This window comes from Pocillopora verrucosa, chromosome 9, assembly GCF_036669915.1.
Source record: "Pocillopora verrucosa isolate sample1 chromosome 9, ASM3666991v2, whole genome shotgun sequence".
In the NCBI taxonomy this organism is placed as follows: Eukaryota; Metazoa; Cnidaria; class Anthozoa; order Scleractinia; family Pocilloporidae; genus Pocillopora; species Pocillopora verrucosa.
In genome coordinates, this window is record NC_089320.1 from 22806358 (window position 1) to 22822831 (window position 16474).

General features: G+C 35.8%; 3 protein-coding genes and 1 pseudogene across 8 annotated transcripts; 3 read left to right on the top strand and 1 right to left on the bottom strand.

Annotated features, from left to right (window-relative positions):
• The window catches only part of LOC136283584 (uncharacterized), a 215570-nt pseudogene that overhangs the window by 119822 nt on the left and 79274 nt on the right, over positions 1 to 16474 (top strand).
• On the top strand, positions 99 to 4191 carry LOC131777587 (tryptophan--tRNA ligase, mitochondrial-like). 2 transcript variants are annotated; one of them, XM_059093897.2, is made up of 6 exons: positions 99 to 263; positions 622 to 885; positions 1556 to 1636; positions 1956 to 2041; positions 2151 to 2269; positions 2553 to 4191. In XM_059093897.2, exons 1-6 carry the CDS (start codon positions 177 to 179, stop codon positions 3005 to 3007), a joined length of 1092 nt encoding a protein of 363 aa, XP_058949880.1. In that variant the 5' UTR covers positions 99 to 176; the 3' UTR covers positions 3008 to 4191. The 2 variants fall into 2 exon arrangements, with proteins under 2 accessions (XP_058949880.1, XP_066028130.1); XM_066172033.1 differs by having other exon boundaries at positions 2479 to 2711.
• Positions 3807 to 16437, bottom strand: LOC131777585 (mitogen-activated protein kinase kinase kinase 7). Of its 5 annotated transcripts, none has more exons than XM_059093895.2 (17): positions 16369 to 16437; positions 16039 to 16132; positions 14213 to 14326; positions 13888 to 13959; positions 11425 to 11470; positions 10709 to 10859; positions 10369 to 10493; positions 10163 to 10196; positions 9769 to 9866; positions 9517 to 9574; positions 8960 to 9032; positions 7327 to 8605; positions 7198 to 7247; positions 6542 to 6601; positions 6112 to 6167; positions 5735 to 5828; positions 3807 to 5426 (listed from the first exon to the last, which is right to left on the bottom strand). In XM_059093895.2, exons 2-17 carry the CDS (start codon positions 16120 to 16122, stop codon positions 5319 to 5321), a joined length of 2502 nt encoding a protein of 833 aa, XP_058949878.1. In that variant the 5' UTR covers positions 16123 to 16132; positions 16369 to 16437; the 3' UTR covers positions 3807 to 5318. The 5 variants fall into 5 exon arrangements, with proteins under 5 accessions (XP_058949878.1, XP_058949879.1, XP_066028128.1 ...); XM_059093896.2 differs by having other exon boundaries at positions 16039 to 16129; positions 16369 to 16424; XM_066172031.1 differs by having other exon boundaries at positions 16374 to 16396.
• On the top strand, positions 12460 to 13810 carry LOC131784174 (uncharacterized). Its single transcript, XM_059100976.2, is given in 1 exon segment — positions 12460 to 13810. A coding segment is annotated over 1 exon segment (1119 nt). The 3' UTR covers positions 13579 to 13810.

Genomic DNA, 16474 nt, shown 5'->3' on the forward strand with positions numbered 1-16474 from the left:
TTCGTGAGCCGAAAGTCGTAAGACCAGCAGCATCCCACGCTATGACGTTTGAGCTGTTCGTTCCCAGTCTACTAAATTACAATTAAAATCCAATATGGCTGATGAAACGCGGTTGATCTTGAAAGAGTTTTAGTTTTATTCCTCTTTTGATTGTTTGTTAGCAAACCTCCTCGATCATGGCGCTTCGTTGGAGAAATTCTCCTTGCTCTCTGCTTTTGATGAGAAAACCAAATGATTCGCTTAGGAGGCACCTCAGTTCTCAGGTTGATCTACGAAATATGCGCTTAGCTTGTGTTGAGTTACGAAAGATCATAGGGCTTATCGAGAAATTAGGCAGAAACTCACCATAAAAGCTCAATGTAAGGCAGAAATTTTCAAGCCAAGTCAGTTGCGAATGAAACATCAGCATGAAAGCACATTCAAGCCATCACACCGTTATCTTTCCCCACCCCTTCAAGACGATCTCCTTTCCCCTTTCCTACCCCCTTCCTTCTCTATTATAAATGAGGGAAAATCAGTTGATTTAGATTCATTATTTTCTTTCCTAACAAAAATTTAATGTTGAGGTAAAGAGAGAAGAGTATGAATAAAAGATAAATATCTCCCATCTTACCTCTACAGGATTCCCAAGAAAGGAAAGTCATTTTTTCTGGAATCCAACCCACTGGAACAATGCACATTGGAAACTATCTGGGGGCAATTAGGAACTGGGTCTCATTACAACATGGAGAAAAGGACATGGTCCTGTACAGCATTGTGGATTTACATTCCATCACCATTCCACAAGATCCTGTGAAACTGAGACAGGGTATCAGAAATATGGCTGTATATTTATTGGCTTGTGGAGTGAATCCAGAGAAAAGTATCCTCTTTCAGCAGTCTCAGGTGAAGTTGCTGGACTTTTATTGAAATTTTTAGACTGATGGATTAACAACCCTGTTTGTTGGGTAATCTGCAAATTACAGGGTTCCTCTTTCACTTGAATGTGTGTTCTTGCTTGTATTGATATACATGAAAAAATTATGAGCTTCTGATTGGTTGATGACTAGTGCATTTTTCATGTAAAAGAGTGCAGATTCAAAGAACAAGTGCAAAGCTATAATACAAGTGTAAATTACAAATAACCCAGGTACACTATCAAAATTCCGACTGTTTTTTACTTTCTATGATGCTTTTTTTCATATAAACTATTTATAGGGAATAACATGATTTCTTGTGCTATTTGGTGTAAATAAGTATTTGTAAATTTTTCAAAGACTACAAATTGTACTCTCCCTAGAGGTTTGTACAATTTTGTTGTCTTTGAAAACTTTACTCATGTCTATGAACATCAAATTGCTCTTGAAGTCATGTTATTACCTATACCAACTACTCTCTCAGTGTCTTGGCTATTTTTCATGCCCAGCTCCCCACTCAAAACCTGATACAAAGGTAAAAGTGTCAGGCAACTGAGAAGTTCCAAGAATATTGTTTATATAGTTTGTTTTTTAAATGGGTTGGCCACACAAAACTTGAATATAATTTATAATTTGTATTTTTTGAACATTTTCTCAAGGTCTCACAACATGCAGAGCTTGCTTGGATTTTAGGATGTATGGCCCGCACAGGGTTCTTAAATCGTATGCATCAGTGGAAGGTAACAATAAAAGTAAAACTGAAATCTTTTATTTTCAAATTTGTAATTTATCTTTCTTGCTGCAACTATTTAGTCAGTAATGATATGGCTTGGTCCTACAAACATATAAGGGAAGTATATGAATTAAGGTTAATTGTCAGAAAGTTTTGAAGTTGTTAGCCTTAACATAAAGTATAAGGCAAGGATGCCATCTTTTGCTTATTAGAAGCATGTGAGGAATACCCAGTTGAACAGAGTAGGCTGACAGCTTTTGACAGCCTTTGCATGGCAATATAAGAAATGTTAATTATTTCCTCGTGTGTTTGGTTCTTTATCTCAGACCAAAGCAAGTGAAAACAGAGAAAAAAGTTGTTTGGGATTATATTCATATCCTGTGCTAATGGCAGCTGATATTCTTTTGTACAAGTGAGTTTCTCTAAAAAGTAAAAAACTTGGATCATGACATTTTAACTTACCTTTTGGAGTCTTGTATTTCATTAAGAAAACAAATTAACAATATTTTATTTTCTTCCAGGGCAAGTCACGTCCCTATTGGTGAAGATCAGGTGCAACACTTGGAACTTGCCAGAGAACTTTGTCGTCAGTTTAACAACACCTTTGGAAACTTTTTTCCTTTCCCAAAAAGTATTCTAGGTATTTTCAACTTAGATTACTTGTGGTATGCTAGCTGGAATGTATTGTTGTAACTTAGTACTTGTCTGACCTTCGAACTTGTAAAACCCTCCTGGTAAAGTAATGAGCATGCAGAGGAATAGAAAAAGAACTTGTTCTTTCTTCTTTTTTGCAGTAGTTCATTTTAACATATTTTAACATAGTTAACATATTTTTTGTTATTTTTATAGCTCACACTTCACACTTGTTCCTTAAAGTTTTTGCAAAAATGCCCAGGAAGCTGACATACTATTACTTTCAACAGACAATTGTCCTCGGGTGATGAGTTTACGGGATGGCAGCAAAAAAATGAGCAAATCAGATCGTAATGAAATGTCAAGAATTGAACTTACTGATTCCGCAGACCTTATTGAAAAAAAGATTCAAAAAGCAGTAACAGACTCTGAAGATCACATCAGTTATGATCCAAAAGCAAGACCAGCTATGTCAAATCTGATCAATATTTATGCTGACTTCAGTGGGTTAACAACTCAAGCTGTGTGTGGGAAATATGACAACATGGAAAAATGCAAGAGTGTATTTAAAGCTGATCTTACAGAGCTTGTAGTAAGCAAGTTAACTCCTGTGCAGGAAAATATTATGAGGATTCAACAGGATGTGGCATATGTAGATAATGTTCTACAAACCGGTGCAGATCAAGCAAGGAACATTGCAGCAGTAAACTTATTGACAATCAAGGAGATGCTTGGGCTTCAATGATTGAGTGAATTGTCATAGTCACAGTTCCCTGAGCTGGTGCTCTAAATTAAAACTGACATTTTCTTAAAACAGAGAGGCCAACATTACAATGGTTGGTGGCCAACCCAATTTGCAAACATGCAGAGCTTGGGATACAAACAATTACAATTTTACTTGATTGATTTTATTTTATTTTATTGAGAATGGTGAACATTTTTTGTTATACTTATCTCTAAATCTTTATCACCAAAATGTTATTACACATCACAGCTGTAAAGGTAATTTTCATGACCAACCAATATAAATTTCAAATATTTCTTGAATATTATTTTCAACTTTTGAACACTATCAAAGAAACTAAAGACTGTATTTTCTTGTCTCTCACACTCTTAGATATGTCGATGTGTCTACAATTCTCCATGTCTGACAGTCTGACAGGCTCATGTTCACCATAAAATCATCAGGTTTTCAAAATTAATTAGGAAAAATTTCTGACCTATCCTATTGGAAACCATGCCTGCTAGTCTAAAACATTCACCAAATTCCCACAGAATACCTCATGCAAACTTAATGAAAGTGTTTGATCTTTGTTTAGAAATACCACGCAATTCCAAATCTTAGGATTGTTTTTGAGTGGACACATTTTCCGAGCTTGTGCATGCCATAAAATTGCTAGGCCAATTTTCTAACTATTAAGTGTCAAAAACCTAACTTACTCTACAAATTGAAGCCACAAAGGAAACAAACATTACTGAACTGCAAAATGAATACAGTGTTCATGTCACTCATTAATATAATCATGCAGTAACAATCATTGTACTAATTTGTAACAAATTTTTATTGTGTAAGAATTCTTTTGTGCCAAAAATTTTTTTATTCATTCTATTGATAACTTCATCCAGTCACTGTTGAGTGAATTATTTACTACTTGGCAACAAACTGGTTGTTACAGAGGGAGTAAGTTTCTAAAGAAACTGTGGTATTGCGCTGGTGGGAGAGTATAATAGGGTAATTTAGTGTTATCAACTGAGTTGAAAACGTAAATTGGCCTCTGTAAGGCTGATGTTTTGAGTGTTAGCCATTCATCAGAGCTCTGACGAATGGCTAATGCTTGAAACGTCAGCCTTTAAACTCTTTATGGTTGTCCATTTACATTTTCAACCAAGTTGTTAACACTAAATTACCCTGTTAAATTGGTTGTTATGTTAAGTTTTTAAAAATTTGTTTTTGTCTGTTGCCTCCATAGAATATATAAAACACTTAAATTACAAAAAGGACAATCATTTTTGCTGTATTCCATTATACATCTAGGAGAGTAATAAAATTGTGGTGCATAACTCCACTTTTTTATTGTCAGAGGTAACACTTATTGCAGTGAATGTTTCTGTTCAATTTACAACTGACAATCACTATGTACCAATTTATTCTAAAATGGTTCCTGATTCAATCCAAATTACAGCACCAACAACAAATCTTAAATTATAACTTAGTAATTGAGGTGGTAGAAATAACTTTTGATTGTAAGTTCCTTACCAGCAGTAGCTTATGTGAATGGAAAAATGCATGTGTGCAACAAAGAAAACCTTACAAAATTTCCTGAATATAGCATATTTTGTTCATCAGTTAAGGCTTATGAAAATAAAGGCAATCTTTGCAGTAATGAACACCACTTAAGCAGCTGTGGAAACTGGTAGAGCACTGCAGCAGTATGGCAGAGCTCATGGAGTCAAATCCTATACATGACTGAATATTTTCTGACCTTATTTTGACTACTGCTTTTATCTTCATTTCTTAAACCACAGTTTACAAGATGATTTTCATATATTCACAGTCATAAATTATAACTCAGTCACATTTTTTCTCCTACAAAAAGCAACATTGAAGCTGATGCACTGATTTAGAATTAATTCAATTATTAAGAAGGACATTAATAAATGAAGATTCAAATAAAATAATTCATTAAAAACAAATACTGGCTGTGCAATTATGTTAAAGGAAAGCAATCCTTAGACATAAGATACAGAAAAAATACTAAGGTAGATAACATCTGCAGCCATGCTATAAATATCACAGGACCTTATATAGGACAATTTTCTGTCCATTCCCATAATTTTATTTACATAGTTACTAAATTTCATGCCATGCTGTCACATTAATATTCATAAACTGAAATTAGAGTCTTAATAGAATAGGAAGGAAGGAATACAGAAGTTGATGTGAGGAAACAAATTTCCTAAAACCAGGAAAGAAATAATTTTTGATTTTCTATAACTGCAAATATCTGAATTATTATATACACTGTACACTGTTTGTGTGTTTACTCTGTGGTCAGTCATCTATACTGGCTACTTAGTGGACAACCAGGTATCAGTGCAGGTGGCTGCCGTTTCATTTCCTCCAACTGTGACTTCAAATTTTTGTGAAGCAAAAGGAGATTTTCCTACAGACAAAACACAATTGAACAAGAAAATAAGACATCATATTACTGATACTATTATTCATTCACACTGTGACTGGTGATCAAAACTCTTTCATGCAAGGCTGAAGAACTTTATAAAATAAGTACCAAGAAACATATAAAATCACCAAATTCAACGTCACTACTTAAGTCTGTGAAATCACAGGATGTCTTGGCAACTGCTCATGTCTTTTTTTCTCTTGTTTGTCTTCTGTTTTTCATAAATTTCTTCTGGTTCCTGTTCTCTCTATTTAATGATTGTAAACAGACTACGGTAAGTGGCAACTGACCTTTTCACTAGTCAACATTGCAAACTCCTCTACATATTGAGCATTAACTTGCTGTTCTGTTTCATATTCTTCCAAGTCTTTTTCAAGTTCAAGCCTGTGGGACAAGTTAGAATAAAGCACAGTTAAATAATAATTCCTAAACTGAGGTTACCAAGATGATGAAACCCAATTGTAAAGGGGTATATGCTCTAAAGAAAGGAACATTTTTGGAGTCACAATCCTTAAACACTATGATGTAATTTACCATCCAGCATAATGAAAAGGGTATCATATGGTCCAGAAGCCATCAATAAGGTGTGGATTTGTGGCCACTAGCATTTGTTATTACATCTATTAACAAAAATTCAAGATCAGAGTAAAATATATTTGAAGCTTACTTCTTTTGCAGAATCATTGCCATTTCTGTTTGAACTTGGATGTATTCCCTTGCAAGCTGCAAAAGGTATTATGATGGTAACTCAATCCATTAAAAAAAACAGACATCTTTAAATAACATACAATGAATCCTAAGAACAATTCGAACTTAAACAGTTACAGGTAATTATACTCAAATTTTCATGTTAAGTGTTACTGGTTGGCTTTGCCCAGTTTAGTACAAAAACGAAAAAATTAAGAAATTCCTCTGATGAAATGTTCCCCTCAGATAACTTCTTATGACTATGTGTATTGGTATCATCATTAAGGATTCCAATGCAAATGGTCTGTGCAGCAGCAAGTACATCTGTCCACTTTCAAGCTACAGTTTCTATCAAGAGAGCTCAATCTGTAATTTAAAATTTCATTTTACACAAATGTACAGATATCCACCTTTATATGCTCCTCATAAATTGCCTGTGACTCTGGAATTGCAGGGTTTGGTGCAATAGGCTGCAGGGAAAACAACAACAACAACTATAATCAACAATTATTCACCAAAGTGCAGGTGAATAGTGGTGGATATTTATCATGAAACAACCAGGTAAATATCCACTTTCACTCACACAGAGGTGAACACTGGTAATTGTTTTAGTACATACTTCACAAAAACCCCCAAAAATAGTTTGTTTCTATCTCTATACAAAAAATGGTCCAAAATTAAATTTTTGATGAGCAATAATGACTCCCCAACAGCTTGGAGGTGAATTGTACTTGCTAATCACTTCCAAACCAGCCAATAAGGACATGCAGAAAGTACTCTTCACCTTTGTGGTAAGAGATAAGGGTAAAAATATTAAAGTATCTAAACTATATGTGTTAAAATGATTCCATTCATTGTAAAAAAATAAATTTAAAGCATTTTTTTTCATGACTTAGACTATAACCATATTGTTGATGGTTTATAGAGTAACTCATTGAAAAAGGGAAATGTTTACTCTAACTCCACAGGAAGGGAATAGTAATGTACTAAATACATTAAAATGAAACACCTTACTGTAGAATGAAGTAGACATATAGTACTAATATATTACTTAATATTGAGGTACCTGCAAATGGGTAGCCAAAGTCTGTAAAATACTTGGGAACCCTGATTGATCTGAGTCAAAAGAAAAACTAAATTTACAAAACAGTACATAAAAGTCAAAACTATTACTGAAAGAATGAAAAGAATGAACCTTGTTCACGTCTCCGTGCCAAAGGGCTCTTCTTTTCTCCACTGAACTTCCTTTCTGGAGAAGACACAGATCTTGTCATAGGATGAGGATGGTTGTGTGTGTGTGGGGAACTCACAGGCCAACTTGTCTTCCTGTCTGGGTAAGGACTGCTGGTTCCTGAACTTGATGGACTGGAAAATCCAGATCCCACAGCAAGAGATCCCTGTGAAGAAGGGCCGCTGGAATTAAAGCGCACTCTATTGCCATGTTCTGGAGGGTCAAGATCATTCTGTAGGGCCAGCCGTAGTTCTTCCATGTCCAAACCATCAGGTGGCTGTGGTGCATGAAAGCCCGACACAGGAGTATTTCTAGGTACTGATGGCACAGTGCTTGATGTGGGCATTTGCAATGGACTAGTACTGGTTGGTGTGGATAAGGCATAGCTAGTGGCAGGGGGGTATATGGTGTTTGGTGGGTAAGCCCCTTGCTGACCATAATTTGGGGGAATAGGACTGGGAGATTTGTATGGGGATGTTGCACCTCCCAGAAAACCAGACCCTGAAGCCTCAGAATAGATCAGTGGTTGTCCTGTTGATGGAGCTGTAGACATAAGGCTACCAGGTGGATAAAATGGTGCCTGCTGCATTCCTCCACTTGGTTGGATGTCTGAAGTGTAATTTGGATAGTAACCAGAACTGACAGCAGGACTCACTGGTGGATAGGAAATTCTTGCACTTGAAGCCTTCACTGGGCTCACCTCAGATGGCAATGGAGATGAGGTCATCAAGCTAGAGTTTGAGCTTGGAGAAGCCGATGCTGGAACAATTTTGATTGGCTCAAAATTAATACCTGGAACTGGTCCAGGTAAAGGGCTCACTGGAGCTTTTCCCGTCCTGTGACTGGTCCCTCCAGAATCTGACCGCTGTCGCACAAACTGAGCTGTAGGACTCTTGTTGTCAACTGAGATAGTAATGGTTGGAGAGGCTGCACGGTGAGGACTTTCATATTCACCCTCCAAAGGAGATTCACCTTCTAATTTTCCTGGGACTGGAGTTTCATCATTTTCTTTTTCCTCATCCTCAATTTCATAGGAACCTTCTTCATCACTCTCAGTAGATGGCTGACTCTTGATTCCAATGACAGTGTCACTCAATGTGCTACCCTGTGTGGACATTTCCCCACCATTCTGATCCATTTCAGGGCTTAACAGAGACAGGTCTGAGCTTGTGCTGCTTTCATCTGTGCTTGTACTTGAAGTTCCAACTGGAAAAACAAGGCAAGTATCTGCACCTGGAAAGAACTATTCAGAAAAACAGTTACTTTGGAACAATTTTACAACCTACAAATATCGAGAAAGTCAATGTGCCACCTTTCATCTCTTAGCAAAGACATCAATTGAAACAAAGTCATGTTTGATCATTCCTCAAGAATATGAAGATTAGCTTGAAGGTAACTGGCATAGCAAAGCAGTGAAGACAGCTACAAAACTTGCTGTTGCCTATATAAATGTTAGAAGCAATACCCTCCCATAAAGTAATTGATCATCCCTAAGCATAGACTGTACCCATAACAAACCAACATTATTTTGTATGACAAAATGGAATAACATCAACTGTGGCAAAAAAAACTCTTCTCAAAAGAACTCTGTTCTTACTTGCACTAAATGTTGAAGTATGTGAACAATTCTTGTAAATGATGGTCTCTTTGCTGGCACCTTATCCCAGCAGCTACAGATTGTAAAGATTGAGAAATAAAAATGAGTCAATGATAATGATAACTGATAAATGAGGACTGAAAACTAATAGTATCAACTTACTAATAAAGTATTTAACATCACCACAAAATGGTATATTTCAGATAAAGGTTTCCAAACATTTCATTGAGTTTAAAAATTCTAAAAGCACAAATACATGGACCCAATTTTCAATAGTTCAGAAAGTGTAAAATGGCTAGCAAATGAACAGCTTCCAAGAAGAGGATCCAGAGGATGCAAGTAACATTGATATTGTAATGTAGTAATGATAATAGCTATAAAAAATATATCAATATGATGTATTATAAAAACTCAGTTATATCAATAATTACAATATCAATATTAATATTTAAAGATATGCTAAAAATCTTTAATATATAATACATGAAAAACAGATTGTGTTGCAATTCCTGTGGCGCTAAGAGTACCTTGGAAATCTCTGTCAATTGTTCCCCTACCTTGTCATTAGATCTTCAATTGGTTTTGGAATATTTGCTATTAAAGGAGGCCTCGTTCCTACAGAATATTACAATGACCAAGATGTAAACATATGAAATGAGCTAATTTTTGTTTAATAACCATTAATAAATCACATAAAATGTGAGACAATAAATGCTTTAAAAGCAACAATGTTTTGGAAAAAAAAGCACAAGGTCCTGTTGTTCACTAGTATTCTTTTTAGCTTTTATGAAAAACACAATTTCACCCACCATTATGAACAGCCCACATTATTCTGAAAGCATTGAATCCAGACATGTCCTCATAAGGCTTACGGCGAGTAATCATCTCCCAAAGGATTATACCAAAACTAAAAAACACAAAATGCCTTTGTTAAATTCACCTCAACTTGTAAGCTACAAATAAACTCTTTATATGAATAATTAAAAAGTTAGAGCGATTTTTTTTTAGTGAACTATGTTAAGTTTCTCTATTGAATATTCGAACAGCTGAAGTAGGCCATTGCTTAGAAATGGGATGGAGCTGGGTTCCAAGACACCTGACACATTTTCAGGCAGGATGGAAAGGTGATGAAGTTTTGATAGACTTCAAAGTAATTATAAAACAGAAACTTAATATGAACACTACTTTAGCAGTAACACATACCTGAAAACATCACACTTCTCTGTGTAATTGTTGCCTGAATAAAATTAACATCACATTAATCACACTGAAACAAACCAGCTATTCAGCTACATCTGTCAAAAACATATTAAAAGGTGTGGCAGCATCCATCCATCAAAGAATTAGTGTTAAAAAATGCAAAGTAACAATTTTATGACACCGATCTAATACACTGTTAACTTGCATACCTTCAAACACTTCAGGAGCCATCCACGCTGCACTTCCCTTGTTGTTTGTCATGTATGTTTTCATGTCACAAGCTGTTCCAAAATCACAAATCTTTAAAACAGTTCCACATTTTGTCAGCAACAAACTGAAAACAATAATTTATCATTACATTTCAAGAAAATAAATGAGGTCATGATGCACAAAAATTTTACTCCAGGATCAATTCCATCAATCTCAACATCTGCTTGCTCGACATAGCCTCCCTATAGCACTGTTAAAAGCCATAACTAAGAAGCTCCATAAAAACAGAAGTCATGTAATACAGCAATAACAACACAGTGTACTGTTTAAATTGCATACTTTGGAGGCTTGAGGTCTCTGTGGATAATTCCTTTGGGTTTGATTCCATGTAAATATTCTACTCCTCTTGCACACTGGAGAGCCCAGCTCATCATATGAGAGGCTGTGTAAATTGGTGCACATCGTGATGAAGGATGTTGCCAATGAAGTACTGAAATTTCACAAATAGAAAGAAAATTCAGAATGAATTAACCCTTCTCAATTCCCCCAAAATTTTAGCCCTTAGAAAGTAATAATAAATCAAACAATATCTCATGCCCATGATTAATAATTTTCTTTTATTCTTGTTCTTTTCTCCTCAATGATATAATTTGATGTTAAATGAGAAATTCCTTCATGGTCACTTTTAGTCTTATCATGTTTTCAATTTCAAATTTTTCCTCAAGGTTTCAAATTTTATACACCCTTTTGACTGCTATTTCTGTTTGTTGAGAAAATGATCAAACCTATATCAAAATTCTTAAACATGATTAGTTATAAACAGCCCAATTTGAGCACTAATAGGACAATGTAGACATCATGCTTGTAATTGGACAACTTGTAGTTGGACTTTGCTGACCAAATTAGGCTCCACTAAGCCCTAATACCAAAACTTATCATAAATAAAAACTCAAAGGGTGTTAAAATGTAACTGGTTTGGAATATATTCAATTTGGAAAATGTTTAAACCACAACATTATCAAGCAGTGATACTGTGCACACATTGATATTCTTACAGTTGTAAAGTGAGCCTCCTTCAGCATACTCCATGACCAGACATACCTACAAAAAGTATAGATGAGTAGCACAGTCACGCCGCCATTTTGGACTCAAGTGCCTTTGCTAATGAATATCTTCGGGAAGGTTTAACCTCTAAATCTCACACTTTCCACAATATAAGCTTAGTTATCCTACTTCATTTTGGTGTAAAGAAAACAAGGTTTGCGACAAAGTGAAAATTGTAAAAAATAAATATTTCCTGAAAATGCGTGAATTTCTGGGTGTAACGCGTAACATGAAATGTATCAGACGGAAGAAAAAAAATGAAATATCTCAATATAGAACGCACATGGGGCCACTATTTTTTGGCCGTTAGTAGTTTATGACAAAAGAAACAGGCAGTATGATTTGCAACAGGAATGGTTTATTCTAACGCAAGTTATAAACGTCTGTTTTTATCACTGAACAATGTAACGCTCGCAACTATTAAAACAACCATAGTGTGCAAAACTAGCAATAATGATAATTTCGACTGTGTAAGCAACAAACTAATAACAAAAATGTAATGGGCATACATCATAATATTTACAAACCAACGCTGAAGTTGAATCGTCAAGTAGAATGTTTTCCAGATCAAAATAAAACGCGCAGAAACACATTTCGTAACGGCCATATTGAGCTTAATTCCATCACATATCCACCAGTAGATCCGTTGTCAGACGCGATTCTTGTTAAGTTGAGTAAACAAGCTTACCTCTCCTGGAATGGGCTTGTATTAAGCTAAATTTACAGAACGTTTCAACCCATTTCGTTAGATCTAACGCTAGAAATTTACGTTTGGTCGACGCAGAAACAATTTCCGCCATTGTTTCCGTGTTCATGAACCGTAACGAAGGAAAGTGACGAAGGAATATGGCGGAAAACACCACCAAAACTTTCACGAAATCCGCTCCTTCGCAGCTTCTCTTTGAAAGCACATGGTTTGTTTACACAGTCAATAACATGGGAGTCCATACAGAGTTTGCAGGGGCAGATTATTGCATAACAGTGAAATGTTTTACGCGATTTTCAACACTGAGGGAATTCAACCGCAGCAGATGGAAACAAAAGAGTCCAATCTAAATTCAGGTATTTCGCGAAAGAAGGCGGCGCAAGAAAGAAAAGCAGCGGCAAAAAGAGAAAGGGACAAGGCCTATTATCAACAAAACAAGGCAAAAAAGATTGCTCAAGTTAAAGAACGGCGAAAGAAATTGCAAGCCGAGAAATCAATTCGGCCGCACACACGAAGCATTGCCGAAAAAAACAAACGCCAACAAAAAGCAACGGAGCACAGAAAAGCTTCCCGTATCGCAGCACAAGAAAAAAGAGAAAAGACAAGGCAGCAAACAAGAGAAAGAGTTAGAAAATACCGTGAAAAGAAGCGAACAGAAGCACAAGAATTTAATAACAGCGTGGATTCTCCAGGTTTCGCAAACCGGACGTCGAAAAAACGTGCTATTGATAAAGTCAAGAAGACACTCCCTTCCACACCCCGAAAGAAGGCGGAAATTGTCCAAAGCATTGTCAAAAGCCGTTAGTAGTTTATGACAAAAGCAACAGGCAGTATGATTTGCTCATGTTACTGCATCAGTTGCATTGTGAATGATGAGGAGAATTGCACTAACAAGGCATGGCTTGATGAATGGAAGCTGGTGGAGCTAACCAGAGAGGGTGATGTGGCAACCACTCGACAGGCAACTGAAGCACCAATTTTAGACCATGATACTGCTTCCTACATAGCTGACCTGGCCAGCAAGGGAAGTACAGTTGCGATAGCCGCTGAAGATGATCCTGTCTACGACTTCTATCTCCTTCAGGTCACTTCTGATGGAGTTGAAGAACTTGACAGTAATGTCACAGATGACTATCAGTGTCATTATTACAGAGGAGACAGAGTTCTTAAGGGGCACTTTTACATAAGGGAGAACATTCATGACATGACCTTCACAATTGACGAAAAACGGAAAGCGTTTGTACATGCTGCTACTGTCCGTCACATTTGCGGTGACCTACCAGTCAGAAAGAGAGGACGAAAGTCTATTTACAAACTCCCTTTAAAAGAAAATGAGGAAATCATTGCTTCAAGGTGTACTAATGATTACAAAACCTCTTTTTTTCCATTTTTACATTGATTTTCTTAAGATTTTATGAAAAACCAAAAATGTGCCACGCCCACAAGGGATTGTGGGTAATACCAAAATTAGTGTTATTAATGCAAAATAATAAAAATATTTACAGATATTGATTACAATGTATATTTTGATCAAAATTAAAGTCAAAAAGTGATAAAAAGTGAAAAAATAAAAAAATAGTTATTTTTGAACTATGTTACAGCAAATGGCTATGTGACTGTGCTACTCATCATACCAATGAATTATGATTACAGTTCTTAAAAGCTGCCTCACTCGGGGCTACCAATAAATCTGTAGAGTAGAACTTACAGGATTCTGGGTGGTGCAGACACCATACAACTTGATGATATTTTCATGACTGATACGAGACAGCTGTTGAACCTGTTAAAAAGAAATACCATGAAATTCATCTCAACTTGGCAATTGACAACAAAAGGTATCTCTAAAGAAAATTTTACAAATTTTCCAGTCTCTATCCCATTGCAGCCCCTATGAACAGCACTAGATAGTACTAATTGATATATGGAAATTGTACAGTGTATGTCAATTTGCCATATCTAATAATGATATCACTGACATTAACTTTAACTAAGTTACATACACAGTATTTTTTTAGTGAAACTGTTTCATTTACCTCAACACTAAATGCTTTCTTTTCTGCTTCAGTTTCAATTGTCTTGACAGCAACAACAAATCTCTGTCTATATATTGCCTTGGAAACAACCCCAAATGCACCTCTTCCAACTGTCTGTAAAGCAACAAGAAAATGTAAGTTTATTTAAACAAACTCCTTTTATTTCACATGTAGGAGTAACTTACAAACTTTCAAAAGGTAGGTCAGTAATCTGTTGAGAGACTGTCAGTAGTTCACTAACAGTTGGCTATTTATGGGCCATACAGTCTGACAAGGTAAGTATAGACATGATTACTGTTACCTATTAAAAAAAAGAGCCACTGAACACTCAAGTGTCAATTCTAGGAAGAAAAGGCATTTTGATGCCATGATTTCGCACTAAAATAGAGAGGAACCATCTGACAAATGTGCAGTTCTAAAGGGACTGATTTATTTACTTTCCTTTCAAAGGTGGCAGAGAAAGGAATAGAGTTCTGTAAGCCACCTTCAATAAGTTCAAACATCAAGCACTTTTACGGGAAGAAATAAAAAACAAAGAAGTTCTTCTAGTATTTTAATTTCTTAAGTTCGATTAGAACATGCACAGTTGCAGCAATCATAGGTTTGTGAAATTTCTTGAATTTTTCCTGACTTTTCCCAGACAAATGTATAATTTCCCTGATGAACTGAATTAATGATTTCACAAACTGAAGGAGTCCTGTTAAAAGCCTTCAATCTCCCACCTCAGCTATCCTCTCCAACCATAAGTTTATGCTTTTAGCTAGTCACTTACAGAGCACACCAACTTATAGTTCCTAAGGTACAGGGGATGACAATATGTTTTCCTCTGAAACTCTACATCAGCTTGTTCTTCAATTTCATTTTACAACATTCTACCAATTCAATACCTTTCATGTCCGTAAAATGTACCAAAGAAATTAAAATGTCAGATATAAGTGAAAAAGGCAGAAAAAGATAATAAATTATTTCATTCACAAACCAACTTAAGTTTGTGGAACCATGTTAAAATAGGGGTGAAAGTCTAACAAATCTATTGGAATGTAAAACAGAAAATAGAAAACCAACAAACCATATCTACTGAATCAGTCAGCTTCAACTCATTCTGAGTACATAAATGTTCTTTTATCAAATCTGTTCCACAATGTCTTTCATCTCCTCTACAAATTATTTTAATGTATCCACTCATTTGTCGGTTATGACCCATGATGTAGGATTTTCATAAGAAAAAACTACATTTCAGAGACTTTGGTCATGTTTAGCTCATGTGTTTCAGACCAAGATCATGTGCTTTTGTATTCATGCAAAAATAATTCAAAGAAACTGAATTACAACAGTGTTTGTTCCAAGTGACTAGCCAATCATAGTGCTTACTAAAGAGGCCTACAGTGAAGCTGGATACTAGGGTCAAATAGAAGTTTCCTTAAGACTGGGGAACCAAAATACTACCATAGGCTCAACATGCCCTGCCGTCACACTGAGTTTGTATATAATTCAAAACTAAAAAAATGGCTGTAAAACGTACAACTACACACGGATATCTACAGGCCTCCGCTATGATAATGATAAACAGTTAAATACTTCCGTCGTAAAATTGTAACAAGTACAAACTCAATCAATTTGATTACTTCAAGATCAATGCGTAAGGAAGAAATTAAAGATAAAATGATAATTAAGTAAATGACTTTTCCTTTGAGATTTCATGACTACGATTTAATTTATAACTCTTCGGCATCTTGTAGCACCATCGAAGCACATGATCGCTTGACTACTGAATTGCTCATGTATGCATGTTTTTCGTTAAGTTTGATAATCATGTATATTTTTACCTCGATTTGCTCAAGTTCTGAACTATCAATTTCTTCCACAAACCCGGGCGGAGCATCGGGTTGAAGATCGTCTTCGTCGTCCATTTTAAATCTTCTAGAAAACAAAGTGCAAAGCCATGGTTAGTTACCTCAAATATCAAATCTGTTTTACTTCTTTCGCCACAGAGGAGGTTGAATCGAAAGTAGATTGTCTACTCATGCATCCGCGATGACTAATCCAAATTTTTTGTAGGATGAGTTAGAAGACCCCCGAAAATTAATATCGTGGTCAATAAAAGTTGTTTCTCTGTTCTTCAGATCTTTACAATCACTTTGAAAGCTGAAAATTACCTTACAGTCAGGAAGGTTGAGGTCGCTCATGTGACAGCCGCCATATTTGTTTTAGCAGGCCAATACATATCCCATGATTCAATGGGAGATATAGGCGCCAAACGAG

Excerpts from the sequence above, each read along its gene's own strand:
- LOC131777587 (XM_059093897.2), top strand. The coding sequence starts at position 177 with ATGGCGCTTCGTTGGAGAAATTCTCCTTGCTCTCTGCTTTTGATGAGA. Across the intron at positions 264-621 it reads GGAGGCACCTCAGTTCTCAG|GATTCCCAAGAAAGGAAAGT; the intron begins GTTGATCTACGA and ends TTACCTCTACAG. Across the intron at positions 1,637-1,955 it reads ATCGTATGCATCAGTGGAAG|ACCAAAGCAAGTGAAAACAG; the intron begins GTAACAATAAAA and ends TCTTTATCTCAG.
- LOC131777585 (XM_059093894.2), bottom strand. The coding sequence starts at position 15,416 with ATGGGTCATAACCGACAAATGAGTGGATACATTAAAATAATTTGTAGA. Across the intron at positions 5,829-6,111 it reads GCAATGATTCTGCAAAAGAA|GCTTGAACTTGAAAAAGACT; the intron begins GTAAGCTTCAAA and ends CTTGTCCCACAG. Across the intron at positions 5,427-5,734 it reads CAATGTTGACTAGTGAAAAG|GAAAATCTCCTTTTGCTTCA; the intron begins GTCAGTTGCCAC and ends TTTTGTCTGTAG.